We start from the raw sequence: 26,458 nt of genomic DNA on the forward strand, positions 1-26,458 counted from the left end.
AAGAAATTGAGATGTGAAGAAGTTAACTGCCTAAGATCACTCAGCTATCTAGTGGCAGAGCTAGATTTGAATTTAAGATAGATACAAAGCCCTTGCTCTTCCGATTAGTCCACAATCAAGTGTGTCAAGGATCTTGGTCAAGTAAAGGGGTAGAGGGAACACAGGGACAAAACACTGGACTTCGTCTGGCCACCTGATTGCCATGAATGTGGAACAGCAGTAATTCATCTCTAAGTCACCTAACCTGAGAATTGCTTAATCGTAGGATAGGGCTGGATTGTGGGTGGAGGACTAATGACTAAAGCAGCCTTGTGCCATCCAAGTACCTGTGCAAGAGGGTCACGGATAAGTAAATAGCTAAGTAAATGACTTGAGGAGCTCAAGTTAGCATACGTAGTGCCTTGCTTTTTTTTTTTTAATAAATTTATGTATTTATTTTTTTTATTTTTGGCTGCGTTGGGTCTTTGTTGCCGCACATGGGCTTTCACTAGTTGCAGCAAGTGGAGGCTACTCTTCGTTGCGGTGCGTGGGCTTCTCATTGTGGTGGCTTCTCTTGTGGAGCACGGGCTCTAGGCATGTGGGCTTCAGTAGTTGTGGCACACGGGCTTAGTTGCTCTGCAGCATGTGGGATCTTTCTGGATCAGGGCTCAAACCCCTGTCCCCTGCACTGGCAGGCAGATTCTTAACCACTGAGCCACCAGGGAAGCCCCACAGTGCCTTTCTTTTTGCTGGTAGGCAATGTAATGTAGTATAGTGGTAAAAAGGTGGTCTTTAGAAACTACACTGCCCAGGTTCAGATCCCAGCTCTGCAAATAATGACCTATGTGACCTTGAGCAATTTACTTAACCTCTTCTGACCAGGTTCAAATCCCAGCTCTTCGAATAATAACCTATGTGACCTTGAGCAATTTACTTAACCTCTTTGTTCCTCAGTTTTATCATGCAAATGAAGATAGGAATAAAAATACTTAGCTCCTAGGAATGTTGAGGAATGAGTTAATGTAGGTAAAAAGCATTTAGATCACAATAAATTGTTATTATATCTTAGCTGTCATCATTGTTGTTTTAGAATTAATCTAACCATTTATTCACTCTCAGATAATTTGAGGACCCCAAATTAATTTTTATTTTGTGTTTCCATCCTGTGGCACTTAGAGCATTTCCTGTTACATTTGATTCATTCATTGGCCTCTATAAGCAACTCTTTTCACCAACTTTAATAACTCCTTGAAAGTAGGGCTTCTTCATACTGATTGGGTCTTTTTGTTTCTTCTTTCAGATGAAGATGAATGTGCAGCAGGGAATCCCTGCTCCCATATCTGTCACAATGCCATGGGAACTTATTATTGCTCCTGCCCAAAAGGCCTCACTATAGCTGTGGATGGAAGAACTTGTCAAGGTAGTCACAAAGCTAAGTCTAATCAACACATTTAAGCAGTGGACATGGCAGTCTCTGACCTAGGAAAAGCGTGGTAGACCAGTGCTCTTCTTTCCTACTCTTTCTGCCCCCACCTTCATTAAGTTGAAAAAGTAAGGAAGAGGGAATACTGCTCACACACTGCCTTCATATGGGGTGCTCTGTGGGCAGGAATGCCTGTAGTGACTCACTCAATCCCCACAACACAATGAGAAGAGGCAGGCAGGACTATTACCATACTTCTTTTACAGGGATAAAAGTAGGAAGGAAGAGGTTATAAAGAAATTTAGTAAATTGCACAATCATGGTATGTTAAAGAAGAACACACTTTTCTATCAGATTCCAGGTATGCTTCAAAGTTAGAACTTGTATAAGAGCCTAGTTGTATAATAAACTAAAAATGATGAAAAGAAGAAAGGATTTCTCCCTCTATGCCCAAGGAGACCCCCTTCTAAATGCTAAAGAGAGAGAGAGCAGGGGCATAGGAGTAACTTTTATGGAATGTCCAGTATGGACTGGGCACCATAAACATTATTTAATTTTCAAAGCAATGCTGAGAGGTGGATATTATTATCCTCATTTTACAGATGAAAAAACTGAGATGTCAGAAAGGAGAAGTACCTTTTTTCAGCCACCTAATTTATAAGTGGTCTGTTGGATGGCTTGGTCTGTGAAGACATCACACTGTCCTGCTATGAGCTTGTCAGCTACTCAACCCACCTGAAATGACACACCCCCAAAATTCGCCATTTTTGCTCTTGTATATTTCAAGTGTCATTCATTGCTTTTCTTATCCCTGTTTCACAACAGGTTCTTTGGTTGGTTTTCTTCAGTTCCCCCTAGTTGAATGACTCACTTTGTTGCAGATATTGATGAGTGCGCTTTGAGTGGACACACTTGCCATGCCGGTCAGGATTGTGACAATACCATTGGATCCTATCACTGTGTGGTCCGCTGTGGAATTGGCTTTCGAAGAACCAGTGATGGGCTGAGTTGTCAAGGTATACAAATGGAGTCCCTTGCTTTATCTTCACTGTATCACAGATTAAAACCCCTGCCTGTTGAATCACTTAGAGTAAACTCTCTTTAATGGATTGAGCTTCTTAGTAAAATGTTTAAATGTAATATGCCATGGCTATTTTAAGTATTTGTAACAAAGTGGTTTTGAATAAAACTTGCCTGTAATATTTGAGAGAAGAGATCATACAGCATGATCTTAATAGAATCTATTTAATAAAACTCATTTCATAAGACTATTTACTGCAGGACTTCTTTAATAGAACTTATTATTTTAGAGCAGTTTTAGATTCACAGCAAATTTGAGTAGAATGTAAAGAGATTTTCCATATTCTCCCTGCCCCAACTCATGCACAGCCTCCCCTGCTACCAACATCCTGCACCAGACTGGTACTTTTTTTTTTTTTTTTTTTTTAACCAAGGATAAACCTACATTAACACATAATTACCACCCAAAGTCCATTGTTTACATTAGGATTCACTCCTGGTGTTGTATATTCTGTGGGTTTAGACAAATGAATAATGTCATATATCCTCCATTATAGTATCATACACAATAGTTTCCTTGCCCTAAAAATCTTCTGTGTTCCACCTAGTCAGTCATCCTTTCCTCCCCCAACCTCCAGAAACCACTCATCTTTATATATATGTATAAAGTGCAGTGGCTTCTGTTTGTTTCAGAGCTTGGGCTCCAGGCACGCAGGCTTCAGTAGTTGTAGCGTGCAGGCTCAGTAGTTGTGGCACACAGGCTTAGTTGCTTCACAGCATGTGGGATCTTCCCGGACCAGGGCTCACACCCATGTCCCCTGCACTGGCAGGTGGATTCTTAACAACTGCACCACGAGGGAAGCCCGTCATCTTTTTATTGTCTCTCTAGCTTTACCTTTTCTAGAATGTCATGTAGTTGGAATGATGCAGTATGTAGCCTTTTCAGATTGGCGTCTTTCACTTAGTAATATACATTTAAGATTCTTCTATGTCTTTTCATGGCTTGATAGCTTATTTCTTTTTAGTGCTGAAAAATAATCCATTGTATGAATGTACCACGGTTTATATATCCATTCTACTGAAGGACATCTTGGCACTTACAAATTTTAGCAATTATGAATAAAGCTGCTATCAGGATTTTCCAGAGGAAGAAACACTGGATGCAAAATGAAATTCTTAATAGTAGAAAGAATGAATGAATTATGGTACATCTATACCATGAACCACTATGCTGCCATTAAAAAGAATGGAATGAAGCTCAACTGTTTGGCTTAGAATTTCCATGAGGCGTTGTTGAGTGAGAACACAAAGATATGAAAGCGTGTATGCAACTTGTGTAGAAAAGATTATGTGACTGGAAAACAAACAATAACCAAAGAAAAAGGAAATGGATTTATATATTTAGGAAGAGATATAGGTTTACATAAAAGAGATATGTTATTATTTATATTAGATTGTTAATGTAAGTTGGCTTTGGTGGACAAGGGGAGGACAAGGGAAGCCAAGTGAAAGAAGAAGAAAAAACGGCACTAAGAAAATCTTTTAAAAGTATATGATCACAGATCAGGGAGGAGACAAGATGGCAGAGTGGAAGGACTTGAGCTCACCTCCTCTCATGAGAACACCAAAATCATGACTACCTGCTGAAGAAACATCGACAAAAATGACCTACCAAAAGAACCTACCAAAAAAGATATTCTACATCCAAAGACAAAGAAGAAGCCACAACTGGATGATAGAAGGGGTGCTTCCATGATATAATCAAACCCCATACCCACTGAGTGGGTGACTCACAAACTGGAAAATAATTATATCACAGAGGTTCTCCCACAGGAGTGATAGTTCTGAGCTCCCCATCAGGCTCCCCAGCCTGGGGGTCTGGCATTGGGAGGAGTAGCCCCCAGAACATTTGGCTTTGAACACCTTTGGGGCTTGAGTGCAGGAGCTCCACAGGACTGAGGGAAACAGAGATTCCACTCTTGAAGGGTGCACATAAGGTTTCACATGCACTGGGACCCAGGGCAAAGCAGTGACTACATAGGACCCTGAGCCAGACCTACCTGCAGGTCTTGGAGGATCTCCCAGGGAGGTGGGGGTCAGCTGTGGCTCACTGTGGGGGCAAGGACACTGGAGGCAAAGACCCCAGGGAATATTCATCAATGTGAGTTCTCCCAGAGGACTTGGCAGCAAGAACTGGCCCCACCTAACAGCCTGTAGGCTCCAGTGCTGGGACACCTCAGGCCAAACAACCAGCAAGACAGGAACACAGCCCTACCCATCAGCAGACAGACAGGCTGCCTAAAGTCATCCTGAATCCACAGCCACCTTTAAACACACCCCTTGACATGGCCCTGCCCAGAGGGACAAGACCCAGCTCCACCAGCAGTGGGCAGGCACCAGTTCCTCCCATTAGGAAGCCTGCACAAGCCTCTGGACCAACCTAACCCACCAAGGAGCAGACACCAGAAGCAAGAAGAACTACAGTACTGAAGCCTGAGAAAAGGAGACCACAAACTCAGAAAGTTAGACAAAATGAGGTGGAACAGAAATATATTCCAGACACAGGAGCAAGATAAAACCCCAGAAGAACAACTAAGTGAAGTGGAGATAGGCAATCTGCCTGAAAAGACTTCAGAGTAATGAGAGTAAAGATTATCCAAGATCTCAGAAAAACGATGGAGGCACAGACTGAGATACAAGAAATGTTTAGCAAAGAGCTAGAAGATTTAAAGTCAAACAGAGTTGAACAATACAATAACTGAAATGAAAAATACACTGGAAGGAATCAATAGCAGAATAAATGAGGCAGAAGAACGAATAAGTGAGCTGGAAGAGAGATGAGTGGAAATCACTGCTGCAGAACATAATAAAGAAAAAAGAATGAAAAGAAATGAGGACAGTTTAAGAGACCTCTGGGACAACACTAAACACACCAACATTCGCATTAAAGGGGGTCCCAGAAGGAGAAGAGAGAGAAAGGGCCTGGGAAAATATTTGAAGAAATAATAGCCAAAAACTTCACTAACAGGGGAAAGGAAACACTCACTCAAGTCCAGGAAGCACAGAGTCCCATACAAGATAAACCCAAGGAGGAACACACCAAGACACATATTAATCAACTTGACAAAAATTAAACACAAAGAGAAAATATTAAAAGCAACAAATAACATACAAGGGAATCCCCATACAGTTATCAGCTGATGTTTTAGCAGAAACTCTGCAAGCCAGAAGGGAGTGGCACAATATATTTAAAGTGATGAAAGGGAAAAACCTACAGCCAAGAATACTCTACCCAGCAAGGCTCTTGTTCAGATTCAATAGAGAAATCAGAAGCTTTACAGACAAGCAAAAGTTAAGAGAATTTAGCACCACCAAACCAGCTTTACAACAAATGCTAAAGGAACTTCTTTAGGCAGAAAAGAAAAGGCCACAACTAGAAACAAAAGAATTATGAATGGGAAAGCTCACCAGTAAAGGCAAACATTCTGTAAAGGTAGCAAATCATCTACACACAAATATGACATCAAAACCAGCAATCGTGAGGAGAGTACAAATGCAGTACATTAGAAATGCATTTGAAATTCAGAGACCAGCAACTTAAAATAATCTTAGATAGATAGATAGATAGATAGATTGCTATATCAAAACATCATGGTAACCACAAACCAAAAATCTACAATAGATACACATACAAAAAAGAAAAAGCAATCCAAACACAACTCTAAGATAGTCATCAAATCACAACAGAAAAGAACAAAAGAGAAATGAAGGGAAATGACGTACAAAAACAAATCCAAGACAATTAACAAAATGGCAATAAGAACATTAATATCGATAATTACCTTAAATGTAAATGTATTAAATGCTCCAACCAAAACACATAGATTGGCTTAATGGATACAAAAGCAAGACCCATACATATGCTGTCTACAAGAAACCCACTTCAGACTAAGGGACATGTACAGACTGAAAGTGAGACGTTGGGAAAAGGTATTCCAGGCAAACAGAAATCAAAAGAAAACTAGAGCAGCAAAACTCATATCAGACAAAATAGACTTTAAAATAAAGGCTGTTGGGCTTCCCTGGTGGCGCAGTAGTTGGGAGTCCGCCTGCCGATGCAGGGGACGCGGGTTCGTGCCCCGGTCCGGGAGGATCCCACATGCCGTGGAGCGGCTGGGCCAGTGAGCCTGCACGTCCAGAGCCTGTGCTCCGCGATGGGAGGGGCCACAGCGGTGAGAGGCCCTGCGTACAGCAGGAAAAAAAAATAAAATAAAGACTGTTATAAGAGACAAAGAAGGACACTACATAATGATGAAGGGATCAATACAAGAAGAAGATATAACAATTGTAAATATATATGCACCCAACATAGGAGCACCTTGATATGTAAGACAGATGCTAACAGCTATAAAAGGAGAAATCGACAGTAGCGCAATAGTAGTGGGGGACTCTAACACCCCCCTTACCTCAACGGACAGATCACTCAGATAGAAAATCAATAAGGAAACACAGCCCTTAAATGACACATTAGACAAGATGGACTTAATATTTAAGCACTCCATCCAAAAGCAGCAGAATACACATTCTTTTCAAGTTCACATGGAACATACTCCACAATAGATCACATGCTGTGCCAGAAACCAAACCTCAGTAAATTTAAGAAAACTGAAATTAAGCATCTTTAACAACCACAATGCTATGAGATTAGACATCAACTACAAGAAAAAAAACTGCAAAAAACAGAAACACCTGGAGGCTAGATAATATGTTACTAAACAACCAATGGATCACTGAAGAAATCAAAGAGGAAATCAAAAAATACCTAGAGACAAATGAAAACAGAAACACAACAATCCAGCAACTTTGGGATGCAGCAAAAGCAGTTTACGAGGGAAGTTTATAGCAATACAATGTTACCTCAAGAGACAAAAATCTCAAAAAAACAATGTAACTTTACACCTAAAGCACCTAGAAAAAGAAGAACAAACAAAAGCAAAAGTTAGTAAAAGAAAAGAAATCATAAAGATCAGAGCAGAAATACATGAAATAGAGATGAAGAAAACAACAGAAAAGATCAAAGAAACTAAAAGCTGGTTCTTTGAAAAGATGAACAAAATTGATAAAACTTTAGACAGACTCATCAAGAAAAAAAAGGGAAAGGGCCCAAATCAATAAAATTAGAAATGAAAAAGAAGAAGTTACAATGGGCACCACAGAAATACAAAGGATCCTGAGACTACTACAAGCAACTAGATGCCAATAAAATGGACAACCTAAAAGAAACAGATGAATTCGTAGGAAGGTACCATCTCCCAAGACTGAATCAGGAAGAAATAGGAAATATGAACAGACCAATCACAAGTACTGAAGTTGAAACTGTGATTTAAAAACTTCCAACAAACAGAAGTCCAGAACCAGATGGCTTCAGAAGCAAATTCTATCAAACATTTAGAGAAGAGTTAACACATATCCTTTGGAAACTGTTTCAAAAAATTGTAGAAGAAGGAACACTCCCAAACTCATTCTACAAGTCCAGCATCACCCTGATACGAAAACCAGATAAAGATACTACAAAAAAAGAAAATTACAGGCCAATATCACTGATGTACATAGACGCAAAAATCCTCAATAAAACACTAGCAGACTGAATTCAACAATACATTAAAAGGATCATACACCATGATCAATTGGGATTTATCCTAGGGATACAAGGATTTTTCAGTATGCACAAATCAATCAGTATGATACACCACAGTAACGAATTGAAGAATAAAAGCCATATGATTATCTCCATAGATGCAGAAAAACTTTTGACAAAATTCAACACCCCTTTATGATAAAAATGCTCCATCCAGAAAGGGGGCATAGAGAGAACCTACCTCAACATAGAAAGGCCATATATGACAAACCCACAGCTAACATTGTACTCAGTGGTGAAACTGAAAGCATTCCTCTAAGGTCAGGAACAAGACAAGGATGTCCATCCACTCTCACCACTTTTATCCAATATACTTTTAGAAGTCCTAGCCATGGCAATCAGAGAATAAAAAGAAGTAAAAGGAATCCAAATTGGAAATCCAAAGAGTAAAAAATTCCAAAAAGTAAAACTGTTACTGTTTGCAGTTAAAGTGATACTATACATAGAAAATCCTAAAGATTTTGCTACCAGAAAACTACTAGAGCTCAATGAATTTGGTAAAGTTGCAGGATACAAAATTAATACACAGAAGTCTGTTGCATTTCTATACACTAACAATGAAAGATCAGAAAGAGGAAACAGTCTCATTTACCATCGCATCAAAAAGAATTAAATACCTATGAATAAGCATACCTAAGGAGACAAAAGACCTGTACTCTGAAAACTAAAATGCTGATAAAAGAAATTGAAGATGGCACAAACAGATGGAAAGATATACTGTGGTCTTGGATTGGAAGAATCAATACTGTCAAAATGACTATATTACTCAGAACTATCTACAGACTCAGTGCAATCCCTATCAAACTACCACTGGCATTTTTCCCAGAAGTAGAGCAAAAAAATTTTTTAATTTGTATGGAAGCACAAAAGTCCCTGAATAGCCAAAGCAATCCTGAGAAAGAAAAACAGAGCTGGAGGAATCAGGCTCCCTAACTTCAAACTATATTACAAAGCTACTGTAATCAAAACAGTATAGTACTGGCACAAAAACAGAAATATGGGTCAATGGAACAGGATAGAAAGCCCAGAAATAAACCTACACAACCTATGGTCAATTAATCTATGACAAAGGAGGCAAGACTATGCAATGGAAAAAAGACAGTCTCTTCAATAAGTGGAGCTGGGAAAACTGGACAGCTACATGTAAAAGAGTGAAATTAAAACATTCTCTAACACCATACACAAAAATGAACTCAAAATGAATTCAAGACCTAAACGTAGGACCAGATACTATAAAACTTTTAAGAGGAAAACATAGGAAGAACACTCTTTGACATAAATCACAGCAACATCTTTTTGGATCCACCTCCTAGAGTAATGAAAATAAAAGCAAAAATAAACAAATAGGACCTAATTAAACTTAAAAGTTTTGCACAGCAAAGGAAATCATAAACAAAATGAAAACACAACCCACAGAATGGGAGAAAATATTTACAAACAAAGTAACCAACAAGGGATAAACCTCAAAATATACAAACAGCTCATGCAGCTCAATATGAAAAAACTAACAACCTAATCAAAAAATGGGCAGAAGATCTACATATACATTTCTCTAATGAAGACATAAAGATGGCCAAAAAGCACATGAAAAGATGCTATATATCACTAATTATTAGAGTAATGCAAACCAAAACTCCAATGAGGTATCACCTCACACCAGTCAGAATGGCCATCATTAAAAAGTCTACAAATAAATGCTAGAGAGGATGTGAAGAAAAGGGAACCCTCCTATACTGTTGGTAGGAATGTAAACTGGTACAACCACTATGGAAAACTGTATGGAGAAACCATACATATATCCAGAGAAAACCATACTTCGAAAAGATGCATGCACCCCAATGTTCATTGCAGCACTATTTACAATAGCCAAGATATGGAATGGCTAAATGTCCATTGACAGAGGAATGGGTAAAGAAGATGTGGCACGTATATACAATGGAATATTACTCAGCCATAAAAAAGAATGCAATAATGCCATTTGCAGCAACATGGATGGACCTAGAGATTATCATACTAAGTGAAGTAAGTCAGAAAGAGAAAGATAAATAGTATATGGTATCATTTATACGTGGAATCTAAAAAGATGATACAAATGAACTTATTTGCAGAACAAACAGACTCACAGACTTCGCAAACAAACTTATGGTTACCAAAGGGGAGAGGTGGTCAGGGGAGGGATATATTAGGAGTTTGGGATTAACATATATACACTAATATATATAAAATAGGTAATTGAAAAAGACCTACTGTAAAGCACATGGAACTCTACTCAATAATCTGTAATAACCTATATGGGAAAAGAATCTGAAAAAGAATGGATATATGTATATGTGCAACTGAACCACTTGGCTGTACAACTGAAACTAACACAACATTGTAAATCAACTGTAGCCCAATATAAAATAAAAATTAAACTTAAAAAACATGTTATCATATTTGTGCATTTATGTGACATGTACAGATTTTGAAAGATTAAATTAGAAAATCTGAAATAGAAAACAAGAACAAAATAAGACATTGGAAATCTCGAACTTGGGAATGTAAGATTAGAACATGAAGAGCCTAAAATATGGTGAGATTGTTCTTTTGAGGATTTGTAATAGAACAATAAAGTGGCAGGAGCTTGAGGTGAGTAGAGACCTGAGAGAGGAATTTTGTTGGGATAGGAAAGAGTTGATTATGTCTGCAGGGTTGTGGGAAAGATGACAGTAAGGAGAAGGGCATTAAAAATACAGAAGAGGAGGGCATGATCAGTGGACCACAGTCATCGTGATGAGGAAGGAGGAGATGGGCTGCAGAGATCAAAAACTCAAATAGAGGAACTCTTCTTAAATGGAAGGAGTGGTCTCCCTTTTTCTGGAATGAAAGGAAGGAAAGGGGAAAAGTTACAAAATACAGGCAGGTGCACACAAGTTTGGGGAATTCATGCCTGCAGGGGAATTCATGCCTGCAGGGTTTTTTTTCCATTGCACTATGACCTAGATGGTGTTCAGGAAGATTAATTTGGCAGTGACTACAAATGAGGAGAAAAGCTAAAGTTGCTGCAGTCATTTGAGTGCAAGGTGATAAACACCTGCAGCAGACTAACAGCAGCAAAAATTGGGAAGAAGGGTCAAATTGCAAAAGTTGTTGCAGAAGACTTAACTTTATTATTATTATTTTTTTCTACCTTCAGTACTCCAGTCTGTCCGCAACATTCCAGGGCTAAAAGTTCCTAGAAACTGGAATGGGAGCCATATGGTAAATAAAATAGTTAAAATAGAGAAGTTTTGCATCAACATAGTTCTGAATCACTAGCAACCTTCTACCTTGGAGTAGTGTTGAAGAGAATAACCTTCTCCAGCAGTTAATTCTATCAATTATCCAGCAGATCCTTGAGAGCACTTCAATTGGATTCTTTTTAGGGAAGATCTTAAACATCATGATCACTAAAATATTTAACATTTGGGATAAATTAAGCCAAGTTTTCTAACAGCATGTGAAGCAAGTTTTGTTTTCTTTAACAGATATTAATGAATGTCAAGAATCCAGCCCCTGTCACCACCACTGTTTCAATGCCATAGGAAGTTTTCACTGTGGATGTGAACCTGGGTATCAACTCAAAGGCAGAAAATGTGTGGGTAAGAAGAGGGCTATGAATTCAAAGCAGTAACATCTTTGTAACTTCTTTTTTTTTTTAATTTTATTTATTTTTTTATACAGCAGGTTCTCATTAATCATCAGTTTTATACACATCAGTGTATACGTGTCAATCCCAATCACCCAATTCAGCAAACCACCATCCCCACCCCCCCACCGCTTTCCCCCCTTGGTGTCCATACGTTTGTTCTCTACATCTGTGTCTCAACTTCTGCCCTGGAAACCAGTTCATCTGTACCATTTTTCTAGGTTCCACATACATGCATTAATATACGATATTTGTTTTTCTCTTTCTGACTTACTTCACTCTGTATGATAGTCTCTAGATCCATCCACGTCTCAACAAATGACTCAGTTTCGTTCCTTTTTATGGCTGACTAATATTCCACTGTATATATGTACCACATCTTCTTTATCCATGCAACTGTCGATGGGCATTTAGGTTGCTTCCATGAACTGGCTATTGTAAATAGTGCTGCAGTGAACATTGGGCTGCATGTGTCTTTTTGAATTATGGTTTTCTCTGGGTATATGCCCAGTAGTGGGATTGTTGGATCATATGGTAATTCTATTTTTACTTTTTTAAGGAACCTCCATACTGTCCTCCATAGTGGCTATATCAATTTACATTCCCACCAACAGTGCAAAATGGTTCCCTTTTCTCCACACCCTCTCCAGTATTTGTTTGTAGATATTCAGATGATGTCTATTCTAACAGGTGGGAGGTGATCCCTCATTGTAGTTTTGATTTGCATTTCTTTAATAATTAGTGATGTTCAGCAACTTTTCATGTGCTTCTTGGCCATCTGTATGTCTTCTTTGAAGAAATGTCTATATAGGTCTTGTGCCCATTTTTGGATTGGGTTGTTTCTTTTTTCAATATTGAGCTGCATGAGCTCTTTATGTATTTTGGAGATTAATCCTTTGTCGGTTGATTCGTTTGCAAATATTTTCTCCCATTCTGAAGGTTCTCTTTTCATCTTATTTATGGTTTCCTTTGCTGTGCAAAAGCTTTTAAGTTTCATTAGGTCCCATTTGTTTATTTTTGTTTTTATTTCCATTACTCTAAGAGGTGGATCAAAAAAGATCTTGCTGTGATTTATGTCAAAGAGTGTTCTTCCTATGTTTTCCTCTAAGACTTTGATAGTGTCCAGTCTTACATTTAGGTCTCTAATCCATTTTGAGTTTATTTTTGTGTATGGTGTTAGGGAGTGTTCTAATTTCATTCTTTTACATGTAGCTGTCCAGTTATCCCAGCACCACTTATTGAAGACACTGTCTTTTCTCCATTGTATATCCTTGCATCCTTTATCATAGATTAGTTGACCATAGGTGTGTGGATTTATCTCTGGGCTTTCTATCTTGTGTCATTGATCTATGTTTCTGGTTTTGTGCCAGTATCATATTGTCTTCATTACTGTAGCTTTATACTACAGTCTGAAGTCATGGAGTCTGATTCCTCAAGCTCTGTTTTTTTCCCTCAAGACTGCTTTGGCTATTCAGAGTCCTTTGTGTCTCCATACAAATTTTAAGAGTTTTTGTTCTAGTTTTGGAAAAAATGCAATTGGTAATTTGATAAGGATTGCACTGAATCTCTAGATTATTGGGGGTAGTACAGTCATTTTCACAATATTGATTCTTCCAATCCAAGAACATAGTATATCTCTCCATCTGTTGGTATCGTCTTTAATTTCTTTCATGAGTGTCTTATACTTTTCTGCATACAGGTCTTTTGTCTCCCTAGGTAGGTTTATTCCTAGGTATTTTATTCTTTCTGTTGCAGTGGTAAATGGGAGTGTTTCCTTAATTTCTCTTTCAGATTTTTCATCATTAGTATATAGGAATGCAAGAGATGTTCTGTGTATTAATTTTGTATCCTGCAACTTCACCAAATTCATTGATTAGCTCTAGTAGTTTTCTGGTGGCATCTTTAGGATTCTCTATGTATAGTATCATGTCATCTGCAGACTGTGACAGTTTTACTTCTTCTTTTCCAATTTATATTCCTTTTATTTCTTTTTCTTCTCTGCCATGGCTAGGACTTCCAAAACTATGCTGAATAATAGTGGTGAGAGTGGACATCCTTGCCTTGTTCCTGATCTCAGAGGAAATGCTTTCACTTTTTCACCATTGAGAATGATGTTTGCTGTGGGTTTGTCGTATATGACCTTTATTATGTTGAGGTAGGTTCCCTCTATGCCCACTCTCTGGAGAGTTTTTATCATAAATGGGTGTTGAATTTTGTCAAAAGCTTCTTCTGCATCTATTGAGATGATCATATGGTTTTTATTCTTCAGTTTGTTAATATGGTGTATCACATTGATTGATTTGCGTATATTGAAGAATCCTAGCATCCCTGGGATAAATCCCTCTTGATCATGGTGTATGATCCTTTTAATGTGTTGTTGCATTCTGTTTGCTAGTATTTTGCTGAGGATTTTTGCATCTATATTCATCAGTGATATTGGTCTGTAACTTTTTTTTTTTTTGGAGTATCTTTGTCTGGTTTTGGTATCAAGGTGATGGTGGCCTCATAGAATGAGTTTGGGAGTCTTCCTTCCTCCACAATTTTTGGAAGAGTTTGAGAAGGATGGGTGTTAGCTGTTCTCTAAATGTTTCATAGGATTGACCTGTGACGCCATCTGATCCTGGACTTTTGTTTGTTGGAAGATTTTTAATCACAGTTTGAATTTCATTACTTGTGATTGGTCTGTTCATATTTTCTGTTTCTTCCTGGTTCAGTCTTGGAAGGTTATACCTTTCTAAGAATTTGTCCATTTCTTCCAGATTGTCCATTTTATTGGCATAGAGTTGCTTATAGTAGTCCCTTAGGATGCTTTGTATTTCTACAGTGTCTGTTCTAACTTCTTTTTCATTTCTAATTTTATTGATCTGTCCTCTCCCTCTTTTTCTTGATGAGTCTGGCTAATGGTTTATCAATTTTCTTTATCTTCTCAAAGAACCAGCTTTTAGTTTTATTGATCTTTGCTATTGTTTTCTTTGTTTCTATTTCATTTATTGATTTCTTCCCTTCTTCTAACTTTAGGTTTTGTTTGTTCTTCTTTCTCTAGTTCCTTTAGGTGTAAGTTTAGATTGTTTATTTGAGATTTTTCTTGTTTCTTGAAGTAGGATTGTATAGCTATAAACTTCCCTCTTAGAACTGCTTTTGCTGTATCCCATTGGTTTTGGATTATCGTGTTTTCATTGTCATTTGTCTCTAGGTATTTTTTCATTTCCTCTTTGATTTCTTCAGTTATCTCTTGGTTATTTAGTAACATATTGTTTAGCGTCCATTTGTTTGTGTTTTCTACATTTTTTTGCCTGTAATTGATTTCTAATCTCATGGCATTGTGGTCAGAAAAGATGTTTGATATGATTTCAATTTTCTTAAGTTTACTGAAGCTTGATTTGTCAACCAAGATGTGATCTATCCTGGAGAATGTTCCATGTGCACTTTAGAAGAAAGTGTAATCTGCTGTTTTGGATGGAATGTCCTATAAATATCAATTAAATCTATCTGGTCTATTGTGTCATTTAAAGCTTCTGTTTCCTTATTTATTTTCATTTTAATGATCTGTCCATTGGTGTAAGTGAGGTGTTAAACTCCCCCACTATTACTTTGTTACTGTCAATTTCCTCTTTTATAGCTGATAGCAGTTGCGTTATGTATTGAAGTGCTCCTATATTGGGTGCATATATAATTGTTATATCTTCTTCTTGGATTCATCCCTTGATCATTATGTAGTGTCCTTCCTTGTCTCTTGTAACATTCTTTATTTTGAAGTCTATTTTATCTGATATGAGTATTGCTATTCCAGCATCTTTTGATTTCCATTTGCATGGAGTATCTTTTTCCATCCCCTCACTTTCAGTCTGAATGTGTCCCTAGGTCTGAAGTGGGTCTTTTGTAGACAGCATATATAAGCATCTTGTTTTTGTATCCATTCAGCAAGCCTGTGTCTTTTGGTTGGAGCATTTAATCCATTCATGTTGAACTTAATTATCAATATGTATGTTCCTATGACCCTTTTCTGAATTGTTTTGGGTTTGTTTTTGTAGGCCCTTTTCTTCTCTTGTGTTTCCCACTGAGAGAAGTTCCTTTAGCATTTGTTGTAGAGCTGGTTTGGTGGTGCTGAATAATTCAGCTTTTGTTTGTCTGTAAAGCTTTTGATTTCACCATCGAATCTGAATGAGATGCTTGCCTGGTAGAGTTATCTTGGTTGTAGGTTCTTCCCTTTCATCACTTTAAGTATATCATGCCACTCCCTTCTGGCCTGTAGAATTTCTGCTGAGAAATCAGCTGTTAACCTTATGGGAGTTCCCTTGTATGTTATTTGTCATTTTTCCCTTGCTGCTTTCAATAATTTTTCTTTGTCTTTAACTTTTGCCAATTTGATTATTATATGTCTCGGAGTGTTTCTCCTTGCATTTATCCTGTATGGGACTCTCTGTGCTTCCTGGACTTGGGTGGCTATTTCCTTTCCCCTGTTAGGGAAGTTTTCGACTATAATCTCTTCAAATATTTTCTCGGGTCCTTTCTCTCTCTCTTCTCCTTCTGGTACCCCTATAATGCTAATGTTGTTGCGTTTAATGTTGTTCCAGAGGTCTCTTAGGCTGTCTTGATTTCTTTTCATTCTTTTTTCTTTATTGTGTTCCACAGCAGTGAATTCCACCATTCTGTCTTCCAGGTCACTTATCCGTTCTTCTGCCTCAGTTATTCTGCTATTGATTCCTTCTAGTATAGCTTTCATTTCAGTTATTGTATTGTTCATCTGTGTTTGTTTGTTCTTTAATTCTTCTAGATCTTTGTTAAACATTTCTTGCATCTTCTCAATCTTTGCCTCCATTCTTTTTCCAGGTCCTGGATCATCTTCACTATCATTATTCTGAATTCTTTTTCTGGAAGGTTGCCTATCTCCACTTCATTTAGTTGTTTTTCTGGGTTTTATCTTGTTCCTTCATCTGGTACATAACCCTCTGCCTTTTCATCTTGTCTGTCTTTCTGTGAATGTGGTTTTTGTTCCACAGGGTGCAGGATTGTAGTTCTTCCTGCTTCTGCTGTCTGTCCTCTGGTGGATGAGGCTACTAAGAGGCTTTTGCAAGTTTCCTGATGGGAGGGACTGGTGGTGGGTAGAGCTGGCTGTTGCTCTGGTGGGCAGAGCTCAGTGAAAGTTTAATCCACTTGACTGCTGATGGGTGGGGCTGAGTTCCCTCCCTGTTGGTTGTTTGGCCTGAGGCAACCCAACACTGGAGCCTACCTGGGCTCTTTGGTGGGGCTAATGGCAGCCTCTGGGAGGGCTCACGCCAAGGAATACTTCCCAGAACTTCTGCTGCCAGGGTCCTTGTCCCAACGGTGAGCCACAGCCACCCCCCGCCTTTGCAGGATACCTCCCAAAACTAGCAGGTAGGTCTGATTCATTCTCCCCTGGGGTCACTGCTCCTTCCCCTGGGTCCCGATGTGCACACTACTCTGTGTGTGCCCTCCAAGAGTGCAGTCTCTGTTTCCCCCAGTTCTGTCGAAGTCCTGCAATCAAATCCCAGTAGCCATCAAAGTCTGATTTTCTAGGAATTCCTCCTCCCCTTGCCAGACCCCCAGGTTGGGAAGCCTGACGTGGGGCTCAGAACCTTCACTCCAGTGGGTGGACTTCTGTGGTATAAGTGTTCTCCAGTGTGTGACTTACCCACCCCGCAGTTATGGGATTTGGTTTTACTGTGATTGTGCCCCTCCTACCATTTCATGTCTCACTGTGGCTTCTCCTTTGTCTTTGGATGTGGGGTATCTTTTTTGGTGAGTTCCAGTGTCTTCCTGTCGATGATTATCCAGCAGCAAGTTGTGAATCTGGTGTTCTCACAAGAGGCAGTGAGAGCACGTCCTTCTACTCCGCCATCTTGGTTCCACTCTCCCTTTGTAACTTCTTAATGGTGCCTTATCTAATCCATGTGCCATGTCCTGGGCTGGATTGTAATACCATGCATCATGTATGTGATCCATGCAAAAACAAAGCAAATGCTCTGCTCTACAGATTTCATCTTCTAATTACATAACCATTTTTTTTAACATTTCCTGTATTTTGTTACCAATTATTTTCACAAAATCATAATTTATATGTATATATTTATATATAATGTATAAATATATAATTTTTCTTTTTCTAGGAGGAGGAAGTGGTTGGTATGGCTACCAGCTATGTTTAGTAATATTTTATTTTTTTATCATAACGTTTTAAAATAAAGTGTGTTACATAACTTGATTTAAACACTTTAACCTTACATCATGATTATATAATCATCTGTATTAGTTTATGATATCCTTAAAATCTGAAGGTATAATTTTTATGCAAAGGCGGAAGAAATCACTTTCTCAATCTGCATTACCTATGTTCTTTCATCAAGATGTAAATGAGTGTAGACAGAATGTATGCAGACCAGATCAGCACTGCAAGAACACCCGCGGTGGCTATAAATGCATTGATCTTTGCCCAAACGGAATGACCAAGGCAGAAAACGGAACCTGCATTGGTGAGTGTCTGGCTGTCTCAGCTACTGTGATTCATTTACCATCAACAAGCCACATAAGGCATTCATTCTTAAACTAAATGATTAGAATAAATATAATCTAAAAAGGAAATATCTTTTTCTATAGGTTTTTTACTCCCAACTTCTAGTATTGTTGAGCTCTGGGGTCCCAGGGTCATGGCCCTACCAGGAAATGAAAGCTCACCAGGGAGATTTAGCCCATTTTGAACTCCCATCAGTTACACAATTGGTTTATATAGTTTCATATCCACATACATTAATATTATGTCATATAATTTCTAATACTAAATTTAGCATATATATTAAGAATTTTGTTGGAAGGGTTAAGAAAAAAATTGTTTGTAGAGATTTATTAAGTGTTCAAAATAGAAAAAACAGCGATCACATTCTCCTCATGACCTCCTCCAAAAGCCAGAACAATAAGTTCTTTGAAGACAGCCCGGGTCAGGGACATCTGTGTCTGAAAGCACTGGAAACCTTCAGTGAATCACTCAGAGACTTTCTGGTCCAACATCTCACAGCGTTGCTGTAACTTCAATGAACTATATACCAGTCTGAGCCGTGTGGATTAAAGGCTCTTGGTGCTGCAGCCAGGAGTCAGTGCTGTGCCTCTGAGGTGGGAGAGCCAACTTCAGGACACTGGTCCACAAGAGACCTCCCAGCTCCACATAATATCAAACGGCAAAACTCACCCAGAGATCTCCATCTCAACACCAGCACCCAGCTTCACTCAATGACCAGCAAGCTACAGTGCTGGAAACCCTATGCCAAACAACTAGCAAAACAGGAACACAACCCCACCCATTAGCAGAGAGGCTGCCTAAAACAATAATAAGTCCACAGACACCACAAAACACACCACCAGACGTGGACCTGCCCACCAGAAAGACAAGATCCAACCTCATCCACCAGAACACAGGCACTAGTCCCCTCCACCAGGAAGCCTACACAACCCACTGAACCAACCTTAGCCACTGGGGACAGACACCAAAAACAATGGGAACTACGAACCTGCAGCCTGCAAAAAGGAGACCCCAAACACAGTAAGATAAGCAAAATGAGAAGACAGAAAAACACACCGCAGATGAAGGAGCAAGATAAAAACCCACCAGACCTAACAAATGAAGAGGAAATAGGCAGTCTACCTGAAAAAGAATTCAGAATAATGATAGTAAAGATGATCCAAAATCTTAGAAATAGAATAAACAAAATGCAAGAAACATTTAACAAGGACCTAGAAGAACTAAAGATGAAATAAACAATGACGAACAACACAATAAATGAAACGAAAAATACTCTAGAAGGGATCAATAGCAGAATAACTGAGGCAGAAGAACACATAAGTGACCTGGAAGACAAAATAGTGGAAATAACTACTGCAGAGCAGAATAAAGAGAAAAGAATGAAAAGAACTGAGGACAATCTCAGAGACCTCTGGCACAACATTAAATGCAGCAACATTTGAATTATAGGGGTTCCAGAAGAAGAAGAGAAAAAGAAAGGGACTGAGAAAATATTTGAAGAGATTATAGTTGAAAACTTCACTAATATGAGAAAGGAAATAGTTAATCAAGTCCAGGAAGCACAGAGAGTCCCATACAGGATAAATCCAAAGAGAAATACACCAGGACCCATATTAATCAAACTGTCAAAAATTAAATACAAAGAAAGCATATTAAAAGCAGCAAGGGAAAAACAACAAATAACACACAAGGGAATTCCCATAAGGTTAACAGCTGATCTTTCAGCAGAAACTCTGCAAGCCAGAAGGGACTGGCAGGACATATTTAAAGTGATGAAGGAGAAACACCAGCAACCAAGATTACTCTACCCAGCAAGGATCTCATTCAGATTTGATGGAGAGATAAAAACCTTTACAGACAAGCAAAAGCTGAGAGAGTTCAGCACCACCAAACCAGCTTTACAACAAATGCTAAAGGAACTTCTCTAGACAATAAACACAAGAGAAGGAAAAGACCTACAATAACGAACCCAAAACAATTTAGAAAATGGGAATAGGAACATACATATCGATAATTACCTTAAATGTAAATGGACTAAATGCTCCCACCAAAAGACCCAGATGGGCTGAATGGATACAAAAACAAGACCCATATATATGCTGTCTACAAGAGACCCACCTCAGACCTAGAGACACATATAGACTGAAAGTAAGGGGATGGAAAAACATATTCCATTCAAATGGAAACCAAAAGAAAGCTGGAGTAGCAATTCTCATAACAGACATAATAGAAAATATGAACAGACCAATCACAAGCAGTGAAATTGAAACTGTGATTAAAAATCTTCCAACAAACAAAAGCCCAGGACCAGATGGCTTCACAGACGAATTCTATCAAACATTTAGAGAAGAGCTAACACCTATCCTTCTCAAACTCTTCCAAAATATAGCAGAGGGAGGAACACTCCCAAATTCATTCTACAAGGCCACCATCACCTTGATACCAAAACCAGACGAGGATGTCACAAAGAAAGAAAACTACAGGCCAATATCACTGATGAACATAGATGCAAACATCCTCAACAAAATACTAGCAAAGAGAATCCAACAGCACATTAAAAGGATCATACACCATGATCAAGTGGGGTTTATCCCAGGAATGCAAGGATTCTTCAATATATGCAAAACAATCAACGTGATAAACCATATTAACAAATAGAAGGAGAAAAACCATATGATCATCTCAATAGATGCAGAAAAAGCTTTCAACATAATTCAACACCCATTTTTGATAATACCCTGCAGAAAGTAGGCAAAGAGGGAACTTTCCTCAACATAATAAAGGCCATATATGACAAACCCACAGCCAACAGCATCCTCAATGGTGAAAAACTGAAAGCATTTCCATCAAGATCAGGAACAAGGCAAGGCTGCCCACAGTCACCACTCTTATTCAACATAGTTTTGGAAGTTTTAGCCACAGCAATCAGAGAAGAAAAGGAAATAAAAGGAATCCAAATCGGAAAAGAAGTAGTAAAGCTGTCACTGTTTGCAGATGACATGCTACTTTACATAGAGAATCCCAAAGATGCTACCAGAAAACTACTAGAGCTAATCAATGAATTTGGTAAAGTTGCAGATACAAAATTAATGCACAGAAATCTCTTGCATTCCTATACACTAATGATGAAAAATCTGAAAGTGAAATCAAGAAAACACTCCCACTTACCACTGCAACAAAAAGAATAAAATATCTAGGAATAAACCTACCTAAGGAGACAAAAGACCTGTATGCAGAAAATTATAAGACACTGATGAAAGAAATTAAAGATGATACAAATAGATGGAGAGATATACCATGTTCTTGGATTGGAAGAATCAACATTGTGAAAATGACTATACTACCCAAAGCAATCTACACATTCAATGCAATCCCTATCAAACTACCACTGGCATTTTTCACAGAACTAGAACAAAAAATTTCACAATTTGTATGAAAACACAAAAGATCCCGAATAGCTAAAGCAATCTTGAGAATGAAAAACGGAGCTGGAGGAATCAGGCTCCCTAACTTCAGACTATACTACAAAGCTACAGTAATCAAGGCAGTATGGTACTGGCACAAAAACAGAAAGATAGATCAATGGAACAGGATAGAAAGCCCAGAGATAAACCCACGCACATATGGTCACCTCTTCTTTGATAAAGGAGGCAGGAATGTACAGTGGAGAAAGGAGAGCCTCTTCAATAAGTGGTGCTGGGAAAACTGGACAGGTACATATAAAAGTATGAGATTAGATCACTCCCTAACACCATACACAAAAATAAGCTAAAAATGGATTAAAGACCTAAATGTAAGGCCAGAAACTATCAAACTCTTAGAGGTAAACATAGGCAGAACACTCTATGACATAAATCACAGCAAGATCCTTTTTGACCTACCTCCTAGAGAAATGGAAATAAAAACAAAAATAAACAAATGGAACCTAATGAAACTTCAAAGCTTTTGCACAGCAAAGGAAACCATAAACAAGACCAAAAGACAACCCTCAGAATGGGAGAAAATATTTGCAAATGAAGCAACTGACAAAGGATTAATTTGCAAAATTTACAAGCAGCTCATGCAGCTCAATAACAAAAAAACAAACAACCCAATCCAAAAATGGGCAGAAGACCTAAATAGACATTTCTCCAAAGAAGATATACAGACTGCCAACAAACACATGAAAGAATGCTCAACATCGTTAATCATTAGAGAAATGCAAATCAAAACTACAATGAGATATCATCTCACACCAGTCAGAATGGCCATCATCAAAAAATCTAGAAACAATAAATGCTGGAGAGGGTGTGGAGAAAAGGGAACACTCCTGCACTGCTGGTGGGAATGTGAATTGGTACAGCCACTATGGAGAACAATATGGAGTTTCCTTAAAAAACTACAAATAGAACTACCATATGACCCAGCAATCCCTCTACTGGGCATATACCCTGAGAAAACCATAATTCAAAAAGAGTCATGTACCAAAATGTTCATTGCAGCTCTATTTAAAATAGCCCGGAGATGGAAACAACCTAAGTGCCCATCATCGGATGAATGGATAAAGAAGAGGTGGCACATATATACAATGGAATATTACTCAACCATAAAAAGAAACAAAATTGAGCTATTTGTAATGAGGTGGATAGACCTAGAGTCTGTCATACAGAGTGAAGTAAGTCAGAAAGCGAAAGACCAATACCGTATGCTAACACATATATATGGAATTTAAGAAAAAAAATGTCATGATGAACCTAGGGGTAAGACAGGAATAAAGACACAGACCTACTGGAGAACGGACTTGAGGATATGGGGAGGAGGAAGGGTGATCTGTGACAAAGCGAGAGAGAGGCATGGACATATATACACTACCAAGCGTATGGTAGATAGCTAGTGGGAAGCAGCCGCATAGCACAGGGAGGTCAGCTCGGTGCTTTGTGACAGCCTGGAGGGGTGGGATAGGGAGGGTGGGAGGGAGGGAGACGCAAGAGGGTAGAGATATGGGAACATATGTATATGTATAACTGATTCACTGTGTTATAAAGGAGAAACTAACACACCATTGTAGAGCAATTATACCCCAATAAAGATGTTAAAAAAAAAAGTTCAAAATATAATTATTTTAAAACCAAATATTTTTTAAATGTCAAATCAATAACCAGGCAATAAAGTAAATTATATTTCTCCCTAAGTTTGTTCTTTGTGTGCCTATTCTGTACCAGTCAGCCATAGTTAGCAGAACTATGAGCTGCACAATATACAAAACTGAAACTGATAGCATTCCTGCTCTCATGTACTTAAACAATCAACTGGGATAGATCGGGCAACTCCACTCGCCTCACCAAAAAAAAAAAAAACTATTATGCAAGTTGGGATGAAATATAAAAGAGGTACAAATAAAATTGTACCAGAGTACTCAAAAGAATGATCATATCTAATAGGAGTGACTATCAGCAGTGCCATAGAAGTGATCACATTTAAATATAGTCTTGAATGGAATGTTAATAGATGGAGGTGGTAGAAAAAGGAAAGAAAAATAGCCCTGTATGAAGGGGAAAGAGCTGGACTTAGAGAAAACATGTTAAAATTCTTCCTCCCTTCTTGACAGCTATCTGACCTTGAACAAGTCTTAAGATGACACAGAAATTTGAGTGTAAGTTTCTCATTTTAAAAAAATGGGACATTTTAAGAATTTCATACTGAAGTATTTATTAATGAAGTTAAAATCTGTCTTGGATTTGTTTCAAAATAATGTAAGAGTGGGGGAGGGTGTAGATATAAATGAGGGAGTATTGACCACTTGTTGATACTAGTTGAGGTAAATGGAAGTTTAGTATACTTAAAAAAAACATGGGGGGGGTGTGGACTATCAGATTTCAAAGACTCCTCAGCAATATGGATATAGGTAAATATTTTTCTTAATTTCTAAGAATAGTAGCCAACTCAAAGCATCATATGCAGTTATGTGTAACTAAGTATTTTTAAGAATATTGATTCTGTAATTATGTATAAGATTAATTAGAAATGAGAGAAGCTGAAATATCAGAAGATGTTTAAGAAGCTACAGCAAAAATATAGCTAAATGAGGAAATGGAAAGTGGGGATATATGGGTTTGTTTGAAGAAAGTAGAATTACCCAATCTTGGAAACAGAGAATAGGTTTAAAGATAACTCTGAGGTTCGCAGCCAGGTTGACTGGGGATAAAAGAATACTGTTATTATAAATAAGGGAGTAGTGATAAGATACTAGAGACATGCTGAGTTTGAAGTACTAGTAAAACATGGCGATGGAGATGAGCAGCCAGCAGCTAGAAATATGGGACTGTGGATAAGTAGCAATGTGGAAATGTTGCTGTAAGTCCACATCAGCAAGCTCACTAGAGTCACTAGTATAAATAGGATGGCCAAAAAAGGAGGGATATAGCGAAGGGGGGAAAGCTGAGAAGAAAACTCTTCCCGTAGTAGGGCGCAAGAAGAGGAAAAGGGGCCCGTTAACAAGTGGCAGAGCTGGGACTTGAACCCAGGTTTTCTGACTCCAGGTCTCAACCACGTGGTGACAAATGCAACGTTCTAAGCAATTAAAATGTTCATTTTAAATATAATGACTTGCCGCATAGCACAAGGAGATCAGCTCAGTGCTTTGTGACCACTTGGAGGGGTGGGAGAGGGAGGGTTGGGAGGGAGATGCAAGAGGGAGGGAATGGGGGATATATCTATACATATAGCTGATTCACTTTGTTATACAGCAGAAACTAACACAACATTGTAAAGCAATTATACTCCAATAAAGATGTTAATAAATAAATAAATATAATGACTTTAGGTTTTGAAATAGGAAATGTTATTGCTTTTTATTGCCCTCCATGTCTCTAGATATTGATGAGTGTAGAGATGGGACCCATCAGTGCAGATATAACCAGATATGTGAGAATACGAGAGGCAGCTATCGTTGTGTATGTCCAAGAGGTTACCGGTCTCAAGGAATTGGAAGACCCTGTATGGGTAAGTTAACAGGAACTCTTATTGAGTAATAAAGGCTGGGTAACTATTTTACCAGCTTGGTTAGAACCACTCTATCCTCAAATACTTTCTTGCTACAATTAGATTTGCAAGTTGGTTTAAGTAGTCCATTACATAAGTTGAATTACTTCTTAGAGACTTCCTATTGAGCTCAATTTACACTGACTTTCAAGTGATAATAATAACTACTTACGGAGTGCTTACTATGCACTATACATATCAAAGTGAGGCTGTGGTATAATTACCACGACAACTTAATTATGAAGATTAGCTCATTGATTATCTCTCTATGCATGTGATGTAAATGTTTGCATAGATACATTTTATTTGAATATGAAGTGTATCTGTATGTACTACGAAGGTTTAGTTATGAAGGATTAAAATGTGAACACACATTTTAAGTGAATTGATAATTATTACTTTATCTACCATGTTTAGTGCATACTATATGCCATTCCCTGTGCTAAGAATCTCATTTAATTCTCCCAATTACCTATTTGTTTCCATCTTAGTTATAGTTGAATGTAAAGTAAGGCAGGTAACGATAGTAGAAGATGTCTATAAGAAGGTAACCATATGCTTTTTTTTAATACATTTACAATCAAGAAACTGACCTCTAAAATTATATTTCACCTCAGAATATTTACATTTATATGCAGAAAAAAACTTGTGTGAGCTTTTAAATACTAGCTTTTGGTTTGCATGCTATTATATCAGTATTTTTAAAATTGGATGCCTTGGTTGTCTATTTAATTCTTTATAGCAAATTCTTCCATAAAGACTTAGTTCTGTCTTTATGTAGTCCCTAGCATAGTACTTTGCACATAGAAAATGTTTAATGTAGTATCATTATTATGAATGGTTTTAAAATAAGTACTTTTTAATAGCAGGAATATATATCATGCTAGTCTTCTATTTAGATATTGTAATTTGTATATAATTTAACATTTTGATCAGTCATTACAGTGACCTAGCAGAATGAAATGTGTTTATTTGTTCACTAGTTTGACTTGAAGCTGAATGTCAGAAATTGGGCTGGGGGATAAATCAGTGAAGAAGGTAGGGCCATTGCCTTAAAGAGATTTAAAATGTTAATTTTAACTTTTGCCTACTAAAATAATTTTTAAAGCACAATTTACT

At 38.0% G+C, this 26,458-nt stretch overlaps 1 protein-coding gene across 1 annotated transcript in view; it reads left to right on the top strand.

The window, feature by feature from the left end:
• The window catches only part of HMCN1 (hemicentin 1), a 519,438-nt gene that overhangs the window by 466,756 nt on the left and 26,224 nt on the right, over positions 1–26,458 (top strand). The window contains exons 99-103 of the mRNA XM_060035358.1: positions 1,280–1,399; positions 2,284–2,418; positions 11,627–11,740; positions 18,153–18,278; positions 25,172–25,300. Of these exons, the coding sequence (XP_059891341.1) occupies positions 1,280–1,399; positions 2,284–2,418; positions 11,627–11,740; positions 18,153–18,278; positions 25,172–25,300 (624 nt within the window). The remainder of the gene's footprint in view (positions 1–1,279; positions 1,400–2,283; positions 2,419–11,626; positions 11,741–18,152; positions 18,279–25,171; positions 25,301–26,458) is intronic.

This window comes from Delphinus delphis, chromosome 1 (genome assembly GCF_949987515.2).
Source record: "Delphinus delphis chromosome 1, mDelDel1.2, whole genome shotgun sequence".
Lineage (NCBI taxonomy): Eukaryota > Metazoa > Chordata > Mammalia > Artiodactyla > Delphinidae > Delphinus > Delphinus delphis.